At 43.7% G+C, this 23831-nt stretch overlaps 1 protein-coding gene across 1 annotated transcript in view; it reads left to right on the top strand.

The window, feature by feature from the left end:
* ADCY10 (adenylate cyclase 10) overlaps positions 1 to 23831 on the top strand; it is a 199667-nt gene that overhangs the window by 50986 nt on the left and 124850 nt on the right. The window contains 2 exon segments of the mRNA XM_087930379.1: positions 14591 to 14687; positions 22672 to 22760. Of these exon segments, the coding sequence (XP_087786505.1) occupies positions 14591 to 14687; positions 22672 to 22760 (186 nt within the window).

Raw genomic sequence — 23831 nt, 5'->3', positions numbered from 1 at the left:
ATAAAATTTCCTTCTTTTTCTCCAATAGACTGACCTTGTGGATTATAAATATAGTTAGCCTTGAGGAAATACTCTGTGATGGAATGAACTGGACCTTTGTAATTTATTTATTTTTTTAAAATAATTTTTTTTTATTTTTTAATAACAAGATAAACATAAACATACATAACAAAATAAACATAAACATACCACAAAAAACATAAAAAGATCCTTCTTCATAAATTTACATACAGTGCATCGATTGGTTTACCACTTTTTTTTGTGCATCCATTTCCTAGTCACCAGTATAATTATATTACATAATAGCTCATATTATCAATCAATAATTGTATAACCTAATATCATCACTAAAAAAAAAAAAAATCATTTATAATTTTGTTAATTCATATTTTAACGAGATAACTATAGTTTGCTTAATTTATTTTGCAATAAATCATAAGATCATACCAAATCTACCTTAATAATGTTTTATAAAGATAATATTAAGAAAAAAAATTTTTTTATGCTAAATCTGAATATTCTATCATTATGTTTTATTATCTAACCATTGATAAAAAAGATCCCAAACTTCATAAAATTGTTTATCTTCTTGTTCTCTGATTTCAAATGTCAATTTGCTCATTTCAGCACAATCCAATATTTTCTTAATAATTTCTTCTTCTGATGGAATTTTCTCACTCTTCCAGTTCTTAGCAAATACAATCCTAGCCGCTGTTAATATATTTACAATCAAATACTTCAAATTTTTATTATATATATCCGGTAAGATTCCCAATAAAAAATCTCTGGTTTCAAGTCTATATGTGTCTTTGTCATTTTTCCAACCATATGCGAATTTTAGTCCAATATTTTCTAGCGTCCTCACAAGTCCACCACATATGGTAGTATGAGCCAGGTATCTGATGACATTTCCAACATTTTTCAGATTTGTTCTTAAACATTCTTGCAATTCTTGTCGGGGAAAATGCCACCTGTAAAACATCTTATACAAGTTTTCTTTATAAGCTGTTGACATTGTCATTTATAATTTTGAGACCACAATTTTTCCCAATTCTCCAAATCAATCCCATATCCAAAATTCTTCCCCCAAACAATCATCGTTTCTTTAACTTGTTCCTCCTCTAATAAAATTTCCAACAAATAAGTGTATAATTTTTTAATCATTTTTTCATCAGTACCTGTCAAGATCCTGTCTAGATCAGTCAATTTATCATAAAATCCCTCCGCTTTAGAATCTATAAGATACCTTGAATGTATTTGCGCATATGAAAACCAATTCATCTTTATGCCTTGTTCTTCTAGTTTTTGCATTGTTTTAAGTTCACTCTTTTCATCCAATATTTCCCCATATCTAACTGTTTGTTCCTTCTCATATATTATAGGATAAGAAAAAGCTTCAATAGTTGATAACCAGACTGGGATTTTCAAATAACATTTTCTCTTAATTTTCTCCCAATTCAACCATAAAGACTCCCTTATATAATGCCTTCTAAAATAGCCCTGCGATTTGGTTCCCTTATACCACAGAAAAGCATGCCATCCCAGTAATAAATCATGCCCCTCTAGAGTCAACAATCTAGTCTTTCTTAATGTTATCCAATCCTTAACCCACATTAAATTTGCAGTTTGGTAATACAACTCCCAATTCGGGAGGCCAAAACCTCCTCTAATTCTAGCATCTTGCAGGAGTTTTAATTTTATTCTGGCTTTCTTTCCTTGCCATATGAACTTCAACACAATTTTATTTAATTCTTCAAAGTAATCTTTACCAAGCCTGATTGGTATGGTTTGGAATAAATGTAAAATTCTGGGTAAAATATTCATCTTGATTGTTGATATTCTACCTATCAATGACAATTGTAGATTTTCCCCTTTTTTTCAAATCAGATGCTATCTGTTGTTTAAGTTTGATATAGTTATTCTCTTTCAATGTAGTACATCTTGACGTCAAATATATCCCCAGATATTTGACCTTATTCGTAACTTGAATTTTCAATAAATCTGCCAGTTCATCTCTTTGTTTTAATAACATATTCTTTGTCAAGATCTTTGTTTTATCTTTGTTTATTTTCAAACCGCCATCTCACCATAAATCTCTATCTTTTCCAGTAGCTTTAAAGCTGTTCCTAGAGGATCTTCCAAAATAAAAACCAAATCATCCGCAAAGGCTTGCAATTTAAATTCCTCCTTCTTAATTTTCATTCCTTTTATATTTGGATCCTCTCTAATGTTTCTATTCAGCACTTCCAAAGTCAATACAAATAACAAAGGTGATAATGGGCAACCTTGTCTTGTGCCTTTTCTTATATTAATAGAATCTGTAAAATCTCCCTCTATCATCACTCTCGCCGTTTGTTTGTCATATATGGCTTCTATTGCTTGAATAAATTTTCTAGCAAAGCCCATCTGTTCCAATAACAAAAACATGAATCTCCAATTCACATTATCAAATGCTTTTTGGGCATCTAAAAATACCAAAGCCATTTGTTTTTCAGGGTGTGCCTCGTAATATTCCAAAATGTCCAGAATTACCCTCATATTATCCCTAATTTGTCTCCTTGGCAGGAATCCATTCTGGTCAGGATGAATAAAGTTATTTAGATATCTTTTGAGCCTTTCTGCCAAGATGGAAGCAAACATTTTGTAATCTGCATTCAGTAAAGAAATAGGTCTATAGTTCTTAATTTGTGATGGATCAGCCCCTTCTTTTGAAATAAGTGTGATATAAGCTTCTGACCATGTTTTAGGTATTTTCTTATTTAACATGGCTTCATTCATAACTTCTAACAATGGAATGCTCAACGATTCTTGTAATGTTTTATAAAATTCTGCCGGGAGCCCATCTGGGCCTGGTGCTTTTCCATTATTCTGCCTATTAAGTGCTTCCGTTAGTTCCATCATTGTTATGGTACTTTCTAACATTTTTTCAGTCTCTTCAGGTATCTTGGGTAGGTTAGCATTTTGTAGATAAAGCTTAATTCTTTCCTCATCAAAATCCTCCTGTTTATATAATTGTCCATAAAAGTCTTGGATAATTATCTTTTTCTCCTTGTTACCATAACAAATTTGACCTTTATCATCTATTAACTGTACTATTCTCCTAGATTCTTTCTCCTTTCTCAATTTGTATGCTAGCCACCTACTTTGTAATTTATTTTTGGTGCCTTCGCTTTTTAGACTACTGGAGCATTGTGGCTTTGTGGAATTATTGTCTTTTCTTCATTTAATAGTACATTTATGGGATAAGATCAGAAGGAAAAGAGAAAAATGATGAGTGTTCCTAGAATTGGAAAGAAAGCATCTCCTACACCAACGTTGGCTGCTTTTAGATAATCAGATCAAAGATCAATAGATGAAATGATAAGGAACAGATTCACAATATGGTTGAGACACTAGGGAACTTTCAACAAATGATAACAAAAAATGAACAAAGGATCCAGAAAATAGAAGAGAAATCAGAAGAAGCTGAGAAAAAAGTAGACAATATAAATCAAAAATTAACACAAGCAAATAAAGACCTGGAAGAAACAGTTATATTTTGGAGATCGAAAAGGCAGCCTACTTTCTAAGATTTCAGAATGTAGAAGAAGATAGAGGAAGATCTCCCAGAAGTAATAATAATAGAGTAATGGCAAGTGCCTTAGAGATCAGAAAACAGATGGATGCAGAGATAGATGAAATGTTTAGAATAAATATGAGGCACAAACTACCAATATACTATACTATATACTATACAATATACTATACATGTGAGATTTATCAAAAAATCAACAAGAGATGAAATACTTAAAAAGGCAAGAGGTGAACCACTGCAATACAGGGGCAAAGAAACTGTGGTCCTGAAACAGATCCCTAGAAGGGTAAGAGATCTATGGAAGCAACATCAATTCCTGACTGTGAAACTGATCAAAAGAGATGTAAACTTTAGATGGCTGGTACCAGAGGGAATATTAGTTTACTGGGATGGTAAAAGATACAGATTGGACTTGTTAGATAAAGCGATAGAATTCTATGATAGCTACTTCAGTACAAATGAGGGATAAGAAGCATAAGGAGAACTGGAATGTGGGAGATGAGAGGTACCAATAAGAGAGGAGAGGAGAGGAGAGGAGTATACAGCAAGAAGAAAATGAAATGGAGAAAGCAGAATGAGAAGGAGCAAGAGCAAAAGACCAGAGTCAAATACAAATAACTAGGAGAAGAAGACATATATATCAGAAAAGGGGATGGAAGAGGACATTGATATGTTCTTAATATAAATGGATTGAACTCCCCCATGAAAAGGAGAAAAAATCTTTACACAAGTACAAAAATTAAAACTAGACATTATTTGTCTTCAAGTAACTTATGTAAAAAAAACAGCACAATAAATTATGTGAATGTTCAAAAATTGGGAAACTATATTCTTCATTAGCACAACAAAAGAAAAGAGGGGTAGCCTTATACATTAAGGAAACAATAAATTTAAAACATATCTACACAGATGAAGAAGGAAGAATTTTGATGTTGGAGGTAGTGATAAACCAAAAACACATACTTTTGATAGCAATATATGCACCAAACAATAAACAAGAATTCTATAAAAAATTAATAAGAAGATAATTGAAATGGAATATGACAATATTTGTGTGGTAGGAGATTTCAACACAATTGTGGATACAAAACTTCTATAGAAGTAGCAAATTAAAAAAAAAAATAAGGAAGATGCTTCCGAGGGCTTTCTTTAAAATGGTACAGGAAGCATGTAAACAGGATATATGGAGAGAAACAAATCCAGGGAAAAACCAGTACACATTCCATTCAAATAGGCACAAATCATGGTCTAGAACTGATATGATATGGATGTCATCAGAACTGAAAACAAATATGCAAGAGATAGAAAAAGAAACCAATATATGGGCTGACCATAACCCAATAAAGTCAGTTGGAAGGGGCAAAAGAAAAGGTCAAGATGGGTATTGAATCAATCTATACTAAAAGATAAAGAATTTAAACAAATGGCAAAAGAAATGGAATTATTCTTTAAGGAGAATAAAGAAAAAGAGACTTCATTACAAAACCTATGGGATACAGCCAAAGCATATAACGAGAAAAAAAACAAAACAAATGATATTAGAAGAACACAAAAAATTGAATTAAAATTACAAACAGAGATGTGAAAGGGAAATTTAAGAAAACAAATGGAAATAATAAAATCTAAGTTGACTTTAATGGAAAAAGAATTGGTACAACAAATCAAATGAGCAAAACAAAACTTCTTTGAAAATGCCAACAAACCCAGAAAATGGCTATCATAGAAGCTGAAAAAGGAGAAAGAGAAGAAATTGAAAAGCAAACTACAGGTTGAGAAGGGAACTTTACAGTACAAAAACAACACCAAAAAGAAAATAATTCAGGGGTTCTATTGGAAATTACATGATCAAGAATAAAATTCAGAGGAAAAGATAAAGCAATACTGTCTGAAAATGTGAAAGCAATGATGGAATTAACAGAGGTGACAAAAGAATAACAAAACACAAGGATCTGATGAATTACCTGCAGAAGTTTATAAACATTTACATGATACACTAAGCTTGTCAATGATTGAGGTTTATAATGAAGTACTATTAGAAGTTAAGATAACAAATTCATGGATCGAAGCGAATATTGCATTAACCCTGAGAGAAGACTCAGATTTAACACAGATAAAGAACTACTGGCCTATATCACTATTAAACGCAGACAATAAAATATTTACATCAATCATGCATAAAGTCTGGGGAACAAACAGGGTGAACTTGAACTATTAATACATGAAGGCAGATATGATATAATTGGAATTATAGAAATTTGGTGGGATACAACCCATGATTGGAACATACTGATAGAAGGATACAAACTGATAAAAAAAAAAAACCAGACTTCATAAAAGAGGAGGTGGAGTTGCACTTGTATGTAAGGAATCACTATACTGCTGCAGACATGCACAGAACCAAAGACAAATATCTCCTAGAATGCATATGGGTCAACATAACAGAAAAAAGAATGACATGGCCATAGGTGTATACTATAGACCATCCAATCAAACAGAAAAAGTAGATGTCCTTTTTGCTAATCAACTAACAAATATATGTAGGAATCACACTACAATAGTAATGGGGGACTTCAATTATGCTGACATCAATTGGAGGAGTAATTCTGCATCAAGTGAGAAAACAAATGAGTTCCCAGCCAACCTAGCTGACAACTTTGTTGTTCAAAAGGTAGAGGAGGGAACTGGAGGGACAACCATACTGGACTTAATTCTTAAACAAGAGAAGAAGTGATAGAAGGAGTTGAAACTGCAGGAACCTTGGGTAAGAGTGACCATGTCATACTAGAATTCAGCATAATGCAAATACAAGCAATAGAACCAGAGGTGGTATTCAGCAGGTTCTGGCCAGTTCTGGAGAACCGATAGCAGAAATTTTGAGTAGTTTGGAGAACTGGCAAATACCACCTCTGACTGGAAATTTTACAGTATCCTTCCCCTGCCATGCCCACCAAGCCACACCCATAGAACCAGTGGTAAAAAAAGTTAAATCCCATCACTGAATAGAACATAAAAATACAAGAGTCTTAGATTTTAAAAGAGCTGATTTTAATAAATTCAGAGAGAACTTGGAAAGGATTCTTTGGATGAAAATCCTAAAGGGAAAAACAATTCAAGAATCTTGGGAAACTCTGAAAACTATGATCATAAAAGCCCAGAAAATCACAATACCACTGAGAAAGAAAAACAAGAAATCCAAGAAGAAACCCGCATGGCTTCACAAAGATCTCTCTGACAAATTGAAAGACAAAAAGGACAAGTACAAAATATGGAAAGAGGGACACATCACTAAGGCAGAATATCAGTAAAAGCTGGAAAGATGAAGTCAGGAAAGCAAAGGCTCAGAATGAACGAAGACTTGCAACAAAAGTAAAAGATAATTTTAAAAAGTTTCTTCCAACATATAAGAAAAAAATGAAGGAAACAGTCTACTAAAGAGAGGATGGCAAGGAATTAACAGGCAACAGAGAGAAAGCAGAGCTGCTTAATTCATTCTTTGCATCAGTCTTCATGCAAAAAGAAACTATAGCCCAAGCTACCAAAAAGATAACTGTAAAGGACAGACTAGAAATAAAAAGTTAAAATAAGCAAAAAAAATGGCAAGAGAACACCTGTCTGATCTTGATGAATACAAATCACTGGGACCTGACAGATTACACCCCAGAGTTCTAAAGGCATTGGCAGATGTCATCTCAGAACCACTGCACCATATCTTTTAAAAATCCTGGAGGACTGGGGAACGACCAGAGGACTGGAAAAGAGCCGATGTGTCTTCCATCTTCAAAAAAGGGATAAAAAACAGACCCAGGAAACTACCGGCCAATTAGCCTAACATCAATAACTGGGAAGATACTGGAAAAGATAATAAAAATAGAAGGGAAACTTACGAAATTTCAGTCTGATACTAAGCTGGAAGGAATAGCTAAAACCCTAGAAGATAGGCTCAAGACAAACTTGAACACTAGGCCCTATCTACCAAAATGAAATTCAACGTAGAGAAAAGTAAAGTCTTACACTTAGGCAAAAAAACCCCCAAAAGTACACATATAGACTGGGTGATACCAGACTTAATAGCAGTAACTGTGAGAAGGATCTTGGGAGTCTTAGTGGACAATCAATTAAATATGAACTAGTAGTGTGCAGTGGCAGCCAAAAAAGCCAATGCAATCCTAAATTGCATTAACAGAGGGATACAATCAGGTGGGATTCAAATTTTTTAACAACCGGTTCTGTGGGCGTGACTTAGTTGGTGGGGGTAGCTTGGTGGTCATGTGACTGGGGGGCTTGGACAATTCAACATCATTCATGTCAAGGGGCACTTTCCCTCACCTGGCCTCTCATGAAAGTGGGGATGCTGCAACGGTTGTAAGTGTAGAAAATGGTCATAAGTCACTTTTTTCAGTGCCATTGTAACTTTGAATGGTCACTAAATGAACTGTTGTAAGTCAAGGATTACCTGTACAAAAATACAAAAAGCTTCTTGCAAAAAGCTGCCCTAAATACCAATCATTAGATTAAAAATATCTGAAAGCCAGAGTTACAAATCAGGCAGGGTGCCAGAGCACCTTGAGGAATTAAAATAGTTAAAATGCAATGATAACTATCAACAGCCAACTCTTGCTCATAAAGTGAAACCCTTTAGCAGAGGGGTCATTTAAGCTCTCCAGAAAGAGCACACCCAGGAGAAGCAATCCTTAGATCCATTTGCACCACTTAAAGATACCAGTTGGTCTCACTCACCTCACAAGATATCCTAAGGAAATCATCCAGATTTAAGGAAAGGTCACATGCCCCCCAGAAAGGCAGTAAAAAATCAGTGCCAAGCTTGCATCCTGTCTCCTGGAAGTACACCCCAAAAGGACAGTACCAGATACTACTAAATCACTGAAGGAAGACCTTCTCCCCAGATGGAAAAAGAAACCATGAGGCAGGAAAAAAAAATCAAACACAATGCAAATAATTAAATCACAACAGTAGCTGTTGCTTGTTAAACCAATTACCAGGACAAATAGACACAGGAACTAGTCAGGTTTCTCAACCCAGTTTCTTTTCAGGAACAGAGATTAACCTTTTTCCTTCCAAACAAAGCTGAATAGGGAAAATTATCCCATCAGTAAACACAGGATTAAACCTCACCAAGCACAGAATTAAACTTCACCAAAAACTAGTTTTAGATCAAAACTCATAAAGGGTATGTAAACTCATATTTGAATGTCAATCTTTCTAGCTCGCCAAAAAGCCTTGCTGAATGTCACTCATCTTGGTCCCTTGTCACTAAAAAGCTTCTTTCTGCAGCTTTGCTTCATTATTCAATTATTTCTTCAAAGTGCTGATCATTGCATGCTGGTTGGAAGTATTTCCAGGGGAGTATTTCCTCCCAACAACTGTGTATAAAGCTTAAAACAACCCTCCCCCTTTAAGAAAGTACCAGGGGAAAAAAAACCCTCCATTGGAGACAGTAAGTCTTGGCATACTTCCAAGAATGTAACAAGGGTGGAAAAAAACAAAAGGAGATTTCTTCTAACAACTGGTTCTCCAAACTGCTTAGAAAGTTAACAAGAGGTTCTATAGATCCAGTCAGAACTGGTAGAATCCCACCCCTGGATACAATCAAGATCAAATGAGGTACTAATACCACTCTATAAAGCCTTAGTAAGACCACACCTAGAATACTGCCTCCAGTTTTTGTAACCACACTATAAAAAAGATGTTGAGACTCTAAAAAAAGTGTAGAGAAGAGCAACCAAGATGATTAGGGGACTGGACACTAAAACATATGAAGAACAGTTACAGGAACTGGGGATGGTTAGTTTAGTGAAGAGAAGGACCAGGGGAGACATGATAGCAGTGTTCCAATATTTGAGGGGCTGCCCCAGAATGGAAGGGGTCAAGCTGCCCTCAGTTCTTCCAATTCCGTAGGGACATTCTATACATCTTGGGCTTAGGCAGTTTGGTGCTGGGTAGAATTTCAATCACACAATCAGTGGAGCAATGGAGGGGAAGTTCTTTTTTTGCTAAAAACCTCAGCCAGGTCCCTGTATTCTTTGGGTATGCCTTGGGTCATCATGGTGTATTCAGGCATGCCTGTTTCTCTGTGCTCTGCCCCCCAGCCCCTTTAATTGGGTTCTTGATGGGTTTTTTCAGTGTTCTTAAATTAATCCCCAATTTTCCTACTAGGGCTTGGCTGATTAAACAGTGTGTGCACTCTGAGTCCAATAAAGTGGAGATTTTTATTTCCATGGGGAAATAAATAGCTGAGGATAAATAGTCTTAAGGGGAATGTAAGCAGCTTAATTGGTTTGCTTATCAGTGGCTCATCTTCTGGATTACTTCCAAATGAGTTTGGTTCCTCCTGCTAAGATGCTGGAGTTTCATTTCCCAAGGAAAGGAGGCGATTGAAACTATGTTCTCGCTGCTTCTCAAGGTGGTTTCCTTCCCGCACTGGCCTGTTTTCACAGGTTTCCCCACCCCAACGGGCATTCTGGTTTCCAGGCAGGTATTTTGGAACAACATTCTGCAACTCAGTGCCCTTCCTTTCCACACTTGAAACAGGCTGAAGGCTTCAGTGCAAATGTGGTCTGCAGTTTAAATGGCTCCTGTTTCCCTTGGGGTGGGGATTTCTTCCACACTCGTCCTGCTCGGTACTGATTTCTGGCCATATTGATCTCAGCTTCTTCAGTGGTGATGTAGGCAGTTCGATGCACCTCAGGCTACATAGGCATTACAGAGGTCATCACTCAATCCTTCCTTGAAACAGCTTACTAGGATATCCTCTGGCCAGTCTACATGGCGTGCGAGGTCCCAAAACTCTTTGGTATACTCTGCCACTGATTGCCGTCCCTGTTTTACAACTTTAATGCGGTCATGTGCTTTGTGTTCGGTGAGGGGATCCTAAATCTGTGTCATAGGGCCATCATGAAATGGTTGAAGCTCCGAAATTCTGGCATGTTGGCATTATGCAGGGTCACCATCCACCTGGCATTGGCTCCCTCCAGGGCTAGGGTAATGACTCTCACCCAGGATCCTTGGGTTTGGAAGTCCCATCCATACTCCTGCATGTACGTGAGTACATGAAGAATCTTAGTTGTTGCAGGTCTCCATCAAATTCCACCCCAAGGGGGGGAGCCTTTCTTTCCAGTTGCAGAGCTCGAGGCTGACCTGGAATGGGCCCTGGTGTGCATGCCACTTGAGGGGGTTTGCTGGACCCCCAGTCACTACTGTTGCACCATCAGCTTGATTGGCTGCTCCCGGAGGAGAGGGTTGTTTTCTGAATATATCATTTCCAGTTCTTCTGAGGTACAGTCTATCCCTCACCCCTTACCAGTAGCCCTTCATCTAGATAATGCAGACCATGGTCTAGAAAACTGAAGTTCTGATGACAACACCAGTTTTTAAACCAGTGATTCATTTCTAAAATCCTTTGTTCCTTCATTGGATGTTGACCTTTTATTGGAAGTATAGATGAAAACACCCCTTGTGCTCTTAATTCTTTAACTTTCTTCCCTAGCTGTTCATAATCTCTTGTTATTGTTTTCAGATTCATTTTTGCGCCATTGGTTTCAACATGTAGGAGAAGAAGGGGGTAGTAATCTGTGGGGTTGATTATTTTAATAAGGTACTCAGTTACATCTTTGATTGTTGCTCCAAGGAGACTATCTGCCCCCCTCCCTTGATTGACTGCCTGGTCTGTTTCTGTTTCCCTAAGAATTGGATCCCCTATTACCAATATTCAGTTTGTTTGTTTTTTACCCAGGGAAGTCTGGAATACTTTTATTTCTGTCTCAGGAATGCTGGGTTGTGCTTCTTTTTTAGACACTATTGATGAATTGAGTGTCTGTATATTTTTTCCAGGGGGAAGCTTTGTTTATATAACTTCATGAAACTTTGAATACACTTAAATTTCATCAACAATAGCACTTCTATTGATGGTTACCTTGTTTGTGTCTTGGTGTGGGATTATGTATCCCTTTTGAGATTTACTGTATCCCACAAGTACACTTTCCTTTGAACAAGCATCCCATTTTATATTCTTTTCTTTTGGGATGTGCACATAAGCTTTGCTTCCAAAAATTTTTAGATGGTTTAAATTTGGCGCTTTTTCATTTCACAATTCATATACAGTTTTCTCAGCTGATTTTCTTGGTAATCAATTCTGGACATAGCATGCAATCATAATTGCCTCTCCCCCAGTATGTAGTTGGCATATCTTCATCAAACAGCATGGTTCTTTCATAGAGTATGATTCTTTCTTTTGGCAACTCCAATTTGTTCAGGGTTTGAATGGTACAGTACTCTGAAATATTATGTCATGGTTTCTGAGAATCTCCTGTGTGTTTTCACCCGCATATTCAGTTTTATTGTCTATGTGCAAGACGTATTTTGCCAAATTTGTTGCTTACTTAAACCAAATACTGTTTAAGTTTCTCTACTACTTCATTTTGTTGTGTAACAGATATAGTAGTACACCTGGAATAGTCATCTATAAAAGTGAAAAAATATCTCTTCTTTCCTGGAGTCAATGACATAGAGCGGGGGTGGGCAAACTACGGCCCGCGGGCGGCATCCGGCCCGTTGGTCTGTCCAATCCGGCCCGCCCCTGAAAAAAAATCAGTGGGCATGGCGTATTGCCCTGCGCTGCGTGGTCCCCAAAGCTGCAAAACAGTGCGGAGCGCTCTCGGGGTAGGAAAGAAAAGAAGAACTTTGCAAAGGCCTCAGCTGGGAGTTCGAAATCACCTTTGAGTGCGACCTCTCTGAAGGTGAGTCCCCGCCGATCCCCCTTTTTTTTCCGGGGCTTTCAGGCTTAAACTTTGCAAAGGCAAAGTTTGCAGGCGAGAGCGTCTTCCTGCCGAGGAGCGGGAAGGGTTCCGCCTGGCGGGCGGGTGGGGTGCTTGGAGTGGGCTGCTTGGAGCCAGCTAAAGCTAGGCTGCTGCTGGTGGAGCCTTGCCCTGCCTTGGTGCCCCATTTCCCGGCTCGGCGGTCCTGCTCAGGCGGCACTTTAAAAGCCCTCCTCCTCGCGTATGTGCCCGACGAGCCGCTCACCACGACGGCGGCTCCCAGCAACTTGCAGCGTCCTTTTTCCTCGCAGGCGCTCGCGCCTGGCCCCGAGCCGGGCAGCAGAGGGGAAACCCGGAGCGCCGTTGGGTCACCTCCTCCAAGCAGCCCGCCCGCCCTCCGGGCAGAACCCTTCCTGCTCCTCAGCGGGAAGACGCTCCCGCCTGCAAACTTTGCCTGTCCAAAGTTTAAGCCTGGAAGCCCCGGAAACCCGAGCAACTTCCTGGCAACTTTCGGCTTCCTTTCAACTTGCAGGTGCTCGCGCCTGGCCCTGAGCCGTGCGGCAGAGGGGAAGCCCGGAGTGCTGCCGGGTCGCCTCCTCCAAGCAGCCTGCCCGCCCTCCAGGCAGAACCCTTCCCGCTCCTCAGCGGGAAGACGCTCCCGCCTGCAAACTTTGCCTGTCCAAAGTTTAAGCCTGGAAGCCCGAAACCCGAGCAACTTCCTGGCAACTTTCGCTCCTTTCAACTTGCAGGTGCTCGCGCCTGGCCCTGAGCCGTGCAGCAGAGGGAAGCCGGAGTGCTGCCGGATTCAAGCAGCCTGCCCGCCTCCAGGCAGAACCCTTCTCCGCTCCTCAGCGGAAGACGCTCCCACCTGCAAACTTTGCCTGTGCAAAGTTTAAGCCTGGAAGCCCCGAGCAACTTCCCAGCAACGTGCGGCTTCCTTTTTCCTCATGGGCACTCATGCCTGGCCCCGAGCTGCGCAGCAGAGGGGAAGCCCGGCGGGCGGGCAGGCGGGCTGCTTGGAGGAGGCGACCCGGCGGCGCTCCAGGTTTCCCCTCCACCACGGCTCGGGGCCAGGCACGAGCACCTGCGAGTTGAAAGGAAGCCGAAAGTTGCCGGGAAGTTGCTCAGGTTTCTGGGGCTTCCAGGCTTAAACTTTGCACAGGCAAAGTTTGCAGGTGGGAGCGTCTTCCCGCCGAGGAGCGGGAAGGGTTCTACCCGGCGGGCGGGCAGGCTGCTTGGAGGAGGCGACCCGGCAGCGCTCCGGGCTTCCCCTCTGCCCCGTGGCTTGGGGCTAGGTGCGAGCACCCGAGAGGAAAAAGCAAGCCACAAGTTGCTGGGAGGTTGCTCGGGTGCTGGGAGCCGCCGTCGTGGTGAGTGGCTCGTTGGGCGTGTATGCGAGGAGGAGGGCTTTTAAAGTGCTACCCGAGCAGGACCGCCGAGCCGTGAAACGGGGCACCAAGGCAGGGCAAGGCTCCACCAGCAGCGGCCTAGCTTTAGGTGGGCTTGGATGCCCCTGAGCGCGGGTTTGCTGTTTGTTGTCTCCTGGGACTCGTGTTTGGAAAGCGTGGAAAGTAGTAGCAGGAGCAGCCGCGGTGTTATTTTTTATATCTATATTATAGATATATTATAAAGGGCCCATTATAAAATGCAGCAAATTATATATATATAATATTCTTATATATAATTTGCTGCATTTTATAATGGGCCCTTTATAATGGCCTTTAGTAAAATTGGTTCGGCCCTCGAACACAGATCTGAATTTCCATGTGGCCCCCGACAGAAATTAATTGCCCACCCCTGACATAGAGGATAACAATAGTTGCAAACAGTGCCATCTACTGGCTGAATACTAATGTAGTTGTTGCACAAATTCTACATTCCAACAGACAAAATCTTGGAAATTCAAGCAAACTATTTGAATCCTTAAAGATATTTGAATCCTTAAATATATATTCTGACTACCTGCAGGGAGCAGCTGACATGACTTTCTTCCTCCCAACCAAAGTATTTAAATTTCACTGTCTCCAGAATGCCATTCCACCCTCCTGGGAATCTGCACTACATTTCACCACACTAGTAAAAATGTGCATTAAAAATCATCCCTGTGTTTAAGAGGCTGATAAAATTGCTACTATAATTTACATAACACCATATTCTTGGTTTCTCATGTTAGAAAAATGATTGACATTGACTATAGATAGCTGACAAAACATTGTTGAATAGCTATAATTTTATATACCTCCAGGTTAAATACATTCGAAATGTCCCTGACTTTGATACTGATGAATTCTTTGACAGATGTGCAGACTATCTGAATCAGAATCACATTTGTGACAGTTTTGGTGAGTTCTTCAGGATCATTGAGGTTTGGAGTTTTCTCAGCTCATTTATTGTTATTATTCCATTGCAGTTGATTTTCTAACCTAATTGAAATAACATCTCAGTCTTACAATGATGTAGGAAAGTTTCATTCTAAAATTTATCAGAGAGTTTAGATTGCTTTGTTCATTAATAAAATATAACAGCATTTTCTTTATATCAAGAACAAATCTATGTAACTAAATATACGAGACATGCATTTGGCAATAGAATGCTGCTTCCATTTCCCAAGTACAACTAACCAACTATAAAATTAACCAGGAACTTCTTTTACATGTGTTTTGAATACATAGAAGGGGCAGTGAAAAGTGACTGTACTGTTATGGTTGCTATATGATTTCTATATTAAATTGAAAATATGAGAGGATTCACAACTCTTTTCAGATCAAAATTACTCAGAAAATGATGCCGCTACTACAACTTACACACACACACACACACACACACACACACAGAGTGGTGGGATTCAGCCAGTTCTCACCAGTTCACCCGAACCAGTAGCTAAACTTTTCTGCAGTTTGGTGAACCAGCTGATCCCACCACTGGCTGTCTCCCGCCTGTCCTTCCCTTCCTCCCATGGGTATGGCAGAGAGAAAGTCAAGCCAAGGCTGAACTGCCGCTGCTCACAGCTCACATCTCACCCTCCCTGTCCGGGCTCTCTGCAGCTGCCGGGCCTTACCTACCATGGCTGCCAGTGGGAAGGGGGTGGCCAGGGACCATGAGACTGTGCCACCCACATCACCTCTCTGCCAGCCAGCCCCCACCCACCCACTAGCCCATGCCCTTCAGCTGAGCACAGCCCTTACCTTTGCAGGCAGCCATGGTGAGCAGAGCACTGTGAGCCCCATGGGCTGGAAGGTAAGGACGATGGTGGGGGAGAGAGATCCACTCTGGGCCTGCTGTGCTCAGCTGGGCCACATTTGGGGGGAAACACAGCCTTGTCCACCTTTTGGGCCCTGCTCTCAGCTTCCACAAGGCCAAAGACACTCTCCATGAAGCCCTCCCTGGGGAGCAAAGCCTTGGACAATCTGATCCATACCAAAAGCCTTGAGGGATTCCAGAATTTCCATACACCTTCACTGGCCAAGCATCTTGCTCTTCAGATCTCAGTGGAGACCTCAGTGGATCTCAGTGGAGACTGTTATGTCCCTGGAACTTGCCAAAGTCCCCACCCAGGTCCGTTCATGCTGCGGGGGCATTTGCTGCCCCTCATTGGCTGGCCTCCCTCGACAGCCGGCTATAAAAGCCAGCTGCAGGGTTCGGCCAGCCGCTGATCGCTGTGAGCCTGCTCCAGGCGGGGCTAACACGTTCAGTCCTTTATTACCTTAATAAAGTATTGTTGCATCCATGCCCTGGTCTAGCCTCTCATTGCTCAAACTACAACACTGGCGACGAGGATGGGATGGCTACCAGAGGCAATCCACAACAGCTGAAATCACTCAATTGCTGAGCCGCAGCCGCGCCGCCGGAGAGCTCGGTCAGCAAAAGCGAAAGGAAGAGCGTCTGTAGCCGCTCAGTTAGCAAGCTACAGGGAAAGTGAAGCGCTGCGAGCCGCAGCCGCTCAACCCAAAAAGAGCGCGGAATTCAAACGGCTGTCGTTTGAATTCGAGTCGGAATACAGCGCGGTGCTGCCATTCCGGGAGTCTCTGACGCCAGCACAGGGCACGAGATTCAAATCACTGTCAGCTGCGGTCAGCCACTACCGCCTACGCTCTCCAGGAGCGCGAAATTCAAATAACGCTGCCAACGACCGTTGCAGCCTGAGCCATAGCGTAACCCAGAGAGAACAGAGAGATTCTGTGTAACCTCTCAAGAGCTGAAGTCACTAGCCTGACAAGAGCACGAAGGGCCATTTGTCGTCCCAGAGAGATCTTACAGCAGCGTAACCTGCAGAAGCCTCAACATGAACTCCAACCCAGCCTTCCCACCGTTCAAGCCTGATGAAGAAAAGTGGGAATCATACAAAAATCATTTTAACCACTACATCGATGCCATTGGTCTGGCTGATGCTGGGGAGCACAGAAAGAAGTCATTCTTCCTCAGTTATTGCGGAGCCATCGTTTTTGATACTGCCACAGCACTCGTTGCTCCACGTGAGTTAAAGAATGTCCCCTGGGCAGAATTGCTGGAGATCCTCACCAATCATTACTCCCCCAGGCCCTCACAGATCGTGAGGCGTTTCACCTTCCGGATGAGGAAGCAAGCGGAAAAGGAAACCGTCAACCAGTATATGGCCGCCTTGAGGACTGCAGCTCTCCACTGCGGGTTCGGGAACTATTTAGATGACATGCTCCTTGACCAGCTCGTCTGCGGGGTCAAAGACCTTCACCTCCAAAGGCGACTACTTGCCAGGAAGGACCTCAACCTCTCCCAGGCCGTCGAGGAAGCCTTGGCTGCAGAACTGGCAACCCAGTCAGCCACTGAAATTCAAGGTCCCGTTCCCAAACAAAGCTGTGCCACCGTTCACTCAGAAGAGGTAGTCAACGAAGATGATCCCAACGATCAAACAGACATCCACCGCCTCACTCATGCCAAACAACAACAGGCAGGAACCAGGCAAGAAAGCAACAGCGCACCCAAACACATCATCCTGTGCCTATCCTGTGGCGGACCTCACTCGAGAGCTTCGTGCAAATTCAAGTGTGCCATCTGCAACAATTGCCACAAAAAAGGCCACATCGCCAGAGTCCGCCAGAGTCTCAGCACAAAAGGTTCCTTCCTTTTCCCATTCTGGGCCCCAAAGGCAAGTACTAAATTGTCACACTTGCTACCATGCTAACCACACCTGTCACTCTATTAGCAAAATAACACTCTCCATTTTATTAGAAGGTAAACCTTGTCGTATGGAGGTTGACACGGGGTCAGCGCTCTCAATCATCTCTTGGAGCACTCTCAAGAAAATCCAGCCCAGACTATCCAGAAACCAGCTCCAGAAGTGCCAGATCACCTTGAGGGACTATCAGGGAAAGGACATTCCAGTACTCGGCAAAGACAAGTTCCTTGTTAATTTTAAAGCTTTCAAAGGCCACCTGCCTCTAGTGGTAGTTAACGGCAACCTCCCTAGTCTCTTGGGGCTTGATTGGTTCCCCTACCTCGGCCTAGGGTTAACAGGAGTCCATGCTGTCTCAGCTTCTGACACTGACTCCTTATTCACTGACTATGCAGACGTATTCAGCGATGAGTTGGGGTGTTATAATGGTACCCCCATCTCATTTGCAGTTGACCCCCAAGCGGTTCCAGTCCGGCTGAAACCTCGTAGAGTCCCATTCGCCATTCGGCCTAAACTGGACGCAGAGCTGGATAAATTATTAAAGCAAGGGGTCATTGAGCCGACAGACTTCGCCAAATGGGAGACGCCAATTGTCACACCCCTTAAAAAGGATGGCAGCCTGAGAATTTGTTCCGATTACAAAACAACAATTAACCGCTTTCTACAAGTTAGCGCTTACCCAGTCCCGGTCATTCAACATTTATTGCATACCTTTGAGCCTGGCAACATTTTTGCCAAATTGGACATGTCACAAGCATATCAACAGTTCCCTGTTGACAACCAAACAGCCGAACTGCAAACCATTGTGACCCACAGGGGTGCCTTCCGGTGCAGGCGTCTCCAGTTTGGCGTAAGTGTTGCCCCAGGCATCTTCCAATCCCTCATGGAGCGTATACTTCAGGGCCTCCCAGGCGTAGTGCCCTACTTCGATGACATATTGGTCTCGGCCAGGGACAGGCCCCAACTCTTCCAGAGAGTCAGAGCAGTGTTAGACAGGTTCAGACAGCATGGCCTCAAATTAAAAAGGGAGAAATGTGCCATTGCCACTAGACAGGTGGACTTTCTGGGCTATAGAATTGACGCCTCAGGCATTCACCCCCTAGAATCCAAGGTCAAGGCAATTCATGAGGCACCCACGCCAACCACTAAAGCCGAGCTACAAGCCTTTTTGGGATTATTGAACTTTTATGCATCATTCCTACCTCACAAAGCATCAGTAGCAGAGCCCTTACACAGGCTCTTAGATAAAAAATCACCTTGGCACTGGGGACACAAGGAAGACACCGCTTTTCGCGCAGTCAAATCACTGCTCACATCAGACGCGGTCCTTATTCAATTTGACCCACACCTCCCATTGGTACTAGCCGCAGATGCATCCCCTTTTGGGATTGGAGCCGTATTAAGCCATAGACTACCCAACGGCTCCGAGGCACCAATCGCTTTCTTTTCCAGAACGCTCTCAGCAACAGAGCGTAACTATAGTCAAATCGACAAGGAGGCTTTAGCCGCAGTGGCCGCGGTAAAGAAATTTCATGAATTCCTGTTTGGCCACAACTTCGAACTAATCACGGATCACAAGCCTCTCCTGGGTCTTCTATCTGGAGACAAGCAGACTCCCCAAGTGTTGTCTCCCAGAATGACAAGGTGGACCTTGTTCCTGGCGGCTTATTCGTACAAGCTCATCCACCGCCCAGGAAAAACGCTAAGCCACGCAGACGCCCTCAGCCGCTGCTCCCTGCCAGCTCCAGCTGAAGACCCGGCCCCGGTCCATGCCATCTTCGATGTCACCGAGCTCAACCTTCCTGTCACCGCCCTCGACATTGCCACCAAATCCAAGACGGACAAAACAATCGCCCAGGTACTGGACTGGGTGAGGAGGGGGTGGCCGGGCTCTAACCTCGCAGCCGAATTCACACCTTTTAAGACCCGTCAACAGGAACTATCTAGCTTACAGGGCTGCCTGTTGTGGGGCACCTGGGTTGTCACCCGGCCTCACTTCGCACACCAGTCTTAGAGGCACTACACGAGGGCCACCCGGGCATCGTCCGGATGAAGGCGTTGGCTCGGAGTTACGTCTGGTGGCCTGGCTTGGGCGACGACATCGCCAAGTGGGTAAGCTCTTGCCAACCCTGTCAGGAATCCAGACCTTCCCCTCCAGTCACCACCCCCACAAAGTGGGAGAGCGCCAACGCGCCTTGGTCAAGGCTACACATTGACTTAGCGGGTCCAATACACGGCAAAACCTTCTTGGTGGTCGTAGATTCATACTCTAAATGGATCGATGTGGCCCAACTATCCACGACCACCATGCAAGCGGTTACCAAGGCTCTGACCCGCCTATTCGTAACACACAGGCTACCAGATACCATAGTTTCGGATAATGGCCCCCAGTTTGCCTCAACAGAATTTAGCCGTTTTGCCACCAATCTTGGCATCCGACACATCTTCACGGCCCCCTTTCATCCTGCCAGCAACGGACTGGCAGAGAGAGCCGTTAGATCCACAAAAGAAGCATTAGCCAGATTCAGCAAAGAAGATTGGCATCACAGACTCTCCCGCTTCTTGCTAAGCCAACACTCAACCCCTTGCATGGTCACCAACAAATCCCCAGCTGAACTTCTGATGGGTAGACGCCTAAGAACTGTGTTGGATAGGCTCCACCCTCACTATTGCCCTGACACCCCTCTCGCTTCAATGACGGGGGTCAGAGATTTTGTCTTGCAGGAACATGTCTTTGCAAGGAACTATGCCGGAGACCCACTTTGGATTCCAGGGGTGAAAGTAGCCATCACCGGTCCCAGGTCATACCGAGTCCAGCTGGAAGACGGCCGCATCTGGAGAAGACACCTGGACCAGCTAAGGAAGATACAGGGTACCTTCGCCAGTGCCAGATCGTGGGCTCAGGTCGACCCCCAGGTGCCTCACCAAACTCTCATCGAAGACCATGCCAGAAGCTCTTCGCCACCACCGCCCGGACCTAGGGAGCAGGCAGTAGACCGGGACTGCCCGATGGGTCCTCCACCTGAACCAGCAGACGGGGCCACAACATCGCCGACCAGAAGCACTGCACCGGTACCAGTGCAAACCTCAGAGCAAGGCTGCACCCCATCACCAACCCTACCGGTTTCCTTGAACTCTGAGACACTTGGTAACTCACCGGAGTTACGATGCTCGGGGCGCCAGCACAGACCGCCCGCTTATTTAAATGACTATGCGTGTTCGCATCTGGGGGGAAGGGGTGTTATGTCCCTGGAACTTGCCAAAGTCCCCACCCAGGTCCGTTCATGCTGCGGGGGCGTTTGCTGCCCCTCATTGGCTGGCCTCCCTCGACAGCCGGCTATAAAAGCCAGCTGCAGGGTTCGGCCAGCCGCTGATCGCTGTGAGCCTGCTCCAGGCGGGGCTAACACGTTCAGTCCTTTATTACCTTAATAAAGTATTGTTGCATCCATGCCCTGGTCTAGCCTCTCATTGCTCAAACTACAACAGAGACAGCACCCAGCAGAGCACCCAGTGCTCTGGCTGTTTGGTGGACAGATGTCCCGGGGCTGCATGTGAGTACCTCACCGTATTGGAGTGGATTTGGCCCCAGTGTGGCACTCTCCCCCAAGGATTGCTTGCTCGCCCACCCACTGACTGAGCTGGCTCAGAAGTGGTCCATCCCCCCATCGTGGCTGGATGTAGGACCTGAGGTGGAGGTGAAGGTGAGCAGGCAGCAGCTGCCCTGAGGCCCGTGGAAGCTGAGAGCTGAGCCCAAAAGGTGGCCAAGCCAAGCTATCTCCCCCTGAGGTGGCCCATACCCTTTGACCAAGTGTGGTGGGCCTAGAGCAGGTCTTCCTTCCTACCATTGGTCTTACTTTCCAGCCAGCAGGGCTTGCACCATTCTGCTCACCATGGCTGCCTGCAGAGGTAAGGGTTGCGCTCAGAAGGTAAGGCCAAAGGCAACCTGCGCGCAGAGCATCTCCTCAGTCTAGGAAGGAGTAAAAAGGCCCCGATCTTTACACTGGAGAAGGGTAATGGAAGGTTTTCAGAGCAGGAACATCGCTCAGATACCCCGCCTCACTGCCTCTCTCTGACAGTTGCTCTCTGCAACTCCACCCTCACTGGGCATTAGCCAAAGGGAAATAGCCAGAACAGGAAGTGGTGGGAAAGCCTTGTGGAAAAATACACAGGCCGGGGAGGCGAGCTGGATATGGAAGATGTACAGCTCAGGAGAGTCTCTCTCTCTCACTGATCCCCAGTTTATGGGAGAGATGGAAGGGGCAAGAAGTGGGATGGAGAGGGGAGTGGAGTGGAGCGGCCAGTTTCCTCTTGCAAGGTTGGAAGCAGCTGAAGTCTGCTTCCTCTCCTCCCCATCCATATTCTGCCTGCATTGCAATCCCTGGGGGACTTTCACCTGAGAGAGTTTGGTGGCGTCCTGGGGTGCAAAATCAGTTTTAATTTATTTGCGCAAAAGGGGAGAAGTGCGCAAGGGATGCAGACATATTAGCTTGTGATCCTCAAAGCAGCCAGATTGCAGGGTGGTGCAGCCCTCAAAGCCAAAATGGCTGGTTTCCCAACCTTTTTTGAGCTTAGCCTAACAATAGAAACATAAAGCTGGAGCTGTTGCATATCAGCCTGGCTGCAGTTAGGAACCCAGCCAGTTCTAGTGGTCTGTCCCCAATGGCATGCTCTCCAGTGGTATCTGACTACAGTGCCCATCACTCTCTCCCAGCTAGTTAGTTAATTTGAGTATAATACATAGATCTGGCTTAGGGAGATCTCTGGATAAAAGGCACTTAGTTAGGATGGTTCTAGGTTTTCCAACTGGGGGGCCCCTATTTTGATATATGCCTCTAAGAAAGGGGAATTTCAAGGAGTGGAGAAGTCCCTCTCATCATTTTTACCCACAGTGACATTGAGTTACTCACCCAGTCACATGATCACCCACTCACATCTACCCAGCTGGTCATTAGGGCAGAGAACTGGCTGTTAAATGATTTGAATCCCACCACTGCACACTCACACATATTCACAAACACAGACATTCACATACGATGCCAGAATCACATCCCTGCCCCTCTGAACATTAGCGGAAAAGCATAGTGTGCACCAATTCAACAACACATAAATATACCAATGTTGTGTTTCATCAAGAGTCTCACAGTGTCAGTTCCCCCCCTCCCATCTTTCCTTGCCAGAGATTTTGAGAACAGCCTCTATATTGGGTCCAGATGAAGAACTTGAAAAACGCCTGCGAAAATATGTGATGAAGAATGTCCTGAAGAAGGTACTTCAGCAAATGCTTAGTTACCAGCAATGTCATATGAATATAATTAATGTAACACTTTCTACAGAGGAAATGCTACTACAGGAATGGTATTATTATTCTCTGTGATTTTTTTTAATTGAATGTTTCCTTATTATGAGGAGTTGACCATTTACTCTGGATATTCTGAAAAAGAACATGAGGTTGGGAGATAAGGATTTCATGTTTACGATTTCCTTGCAAACCTTCTTCATCAATATTCCTGGAAGTGTTCAAACTGAGTTTTCCCATTATGTATTTATTTTTTTCCCAGAATGCCAATTCATAAAGATACTGAAAGGCCTTAAAAATTACTCTCCGTTACACAATGGTCTCTCTCTGCCCAATTGTTTCCTAATGTAGAAGCACTAGAAGAAGAATCACCTGCTGTTCCACTTTCCATCTCTATTCTGTTATGATTATGTACATAAATGGGTTAAACCTGAAATAATGAAAGGCCACTCCTTTGGGACTATGCTAAGTATCCAACATGTTTCCAATGACTCCTGAAAGTTGTGTGATAGAGATTCAGATAATGTAGATTGATGCTAGTTTTATCTCTAGTTTTATCTCCTTTTATCTCTTAAAAGTTCATAAAATCATAGGGCTGGAAGGGACCTTGGAGGTCTTTTAGTGCAAACTCCTGCCCAAGCAGGGGTCGGATTCTACCTAGTTGGACTGGTTCTATTGAACCAGTTGTTACAATTCTACGCAGTTTGGAGAACTGGCAAATCATGCCACTGGCTGCCCCTGCCCCTCCCCTCCCCACCCAGTCACTCTTTACCTGGCATGTGTGCCATCCAACTTGCTTGCTTGTGCCTTTGCCTAATTTTTGGTAAGTTGCTATTTTTCCTCCCTCCAACAATCAGCTGTTTTGACTATCAGCTGTGCCAGGAGATTTAGATTAGCTAGAAAGCAGGAACTTGTTGGATTTCTTGCTTTCTAGCTAATCTAAATTGCTGTTGTATTGCTTTGCCTTTGCCCAGGAGGCTTCCCTGAGAGGCCCAGTCAGGGGTGGTAGGTATTCAGGGGGTTGTGGGGAGGGGGAGGAAT

The sequence above is a fragment of the Pseudonaja textilis genome, chromosome 3, assembly GCF_049901715.1.
Source record: "Pseudonaja textilis isolate UNSWEBS1 chromosome 3, rPseTex1.2, whole genome shotgun sequence".
Classification (NCBI taxonomy): domain Eukaryota; kingdom Metazoa; phylum Chordata; class Lepidosauria; order Squamata; family Elapidae; genus Pseudonaja; species Pseudonaja textilis.
This window is presented reverse-complemented; position numbering and strand designations above follow the sequence as displayed.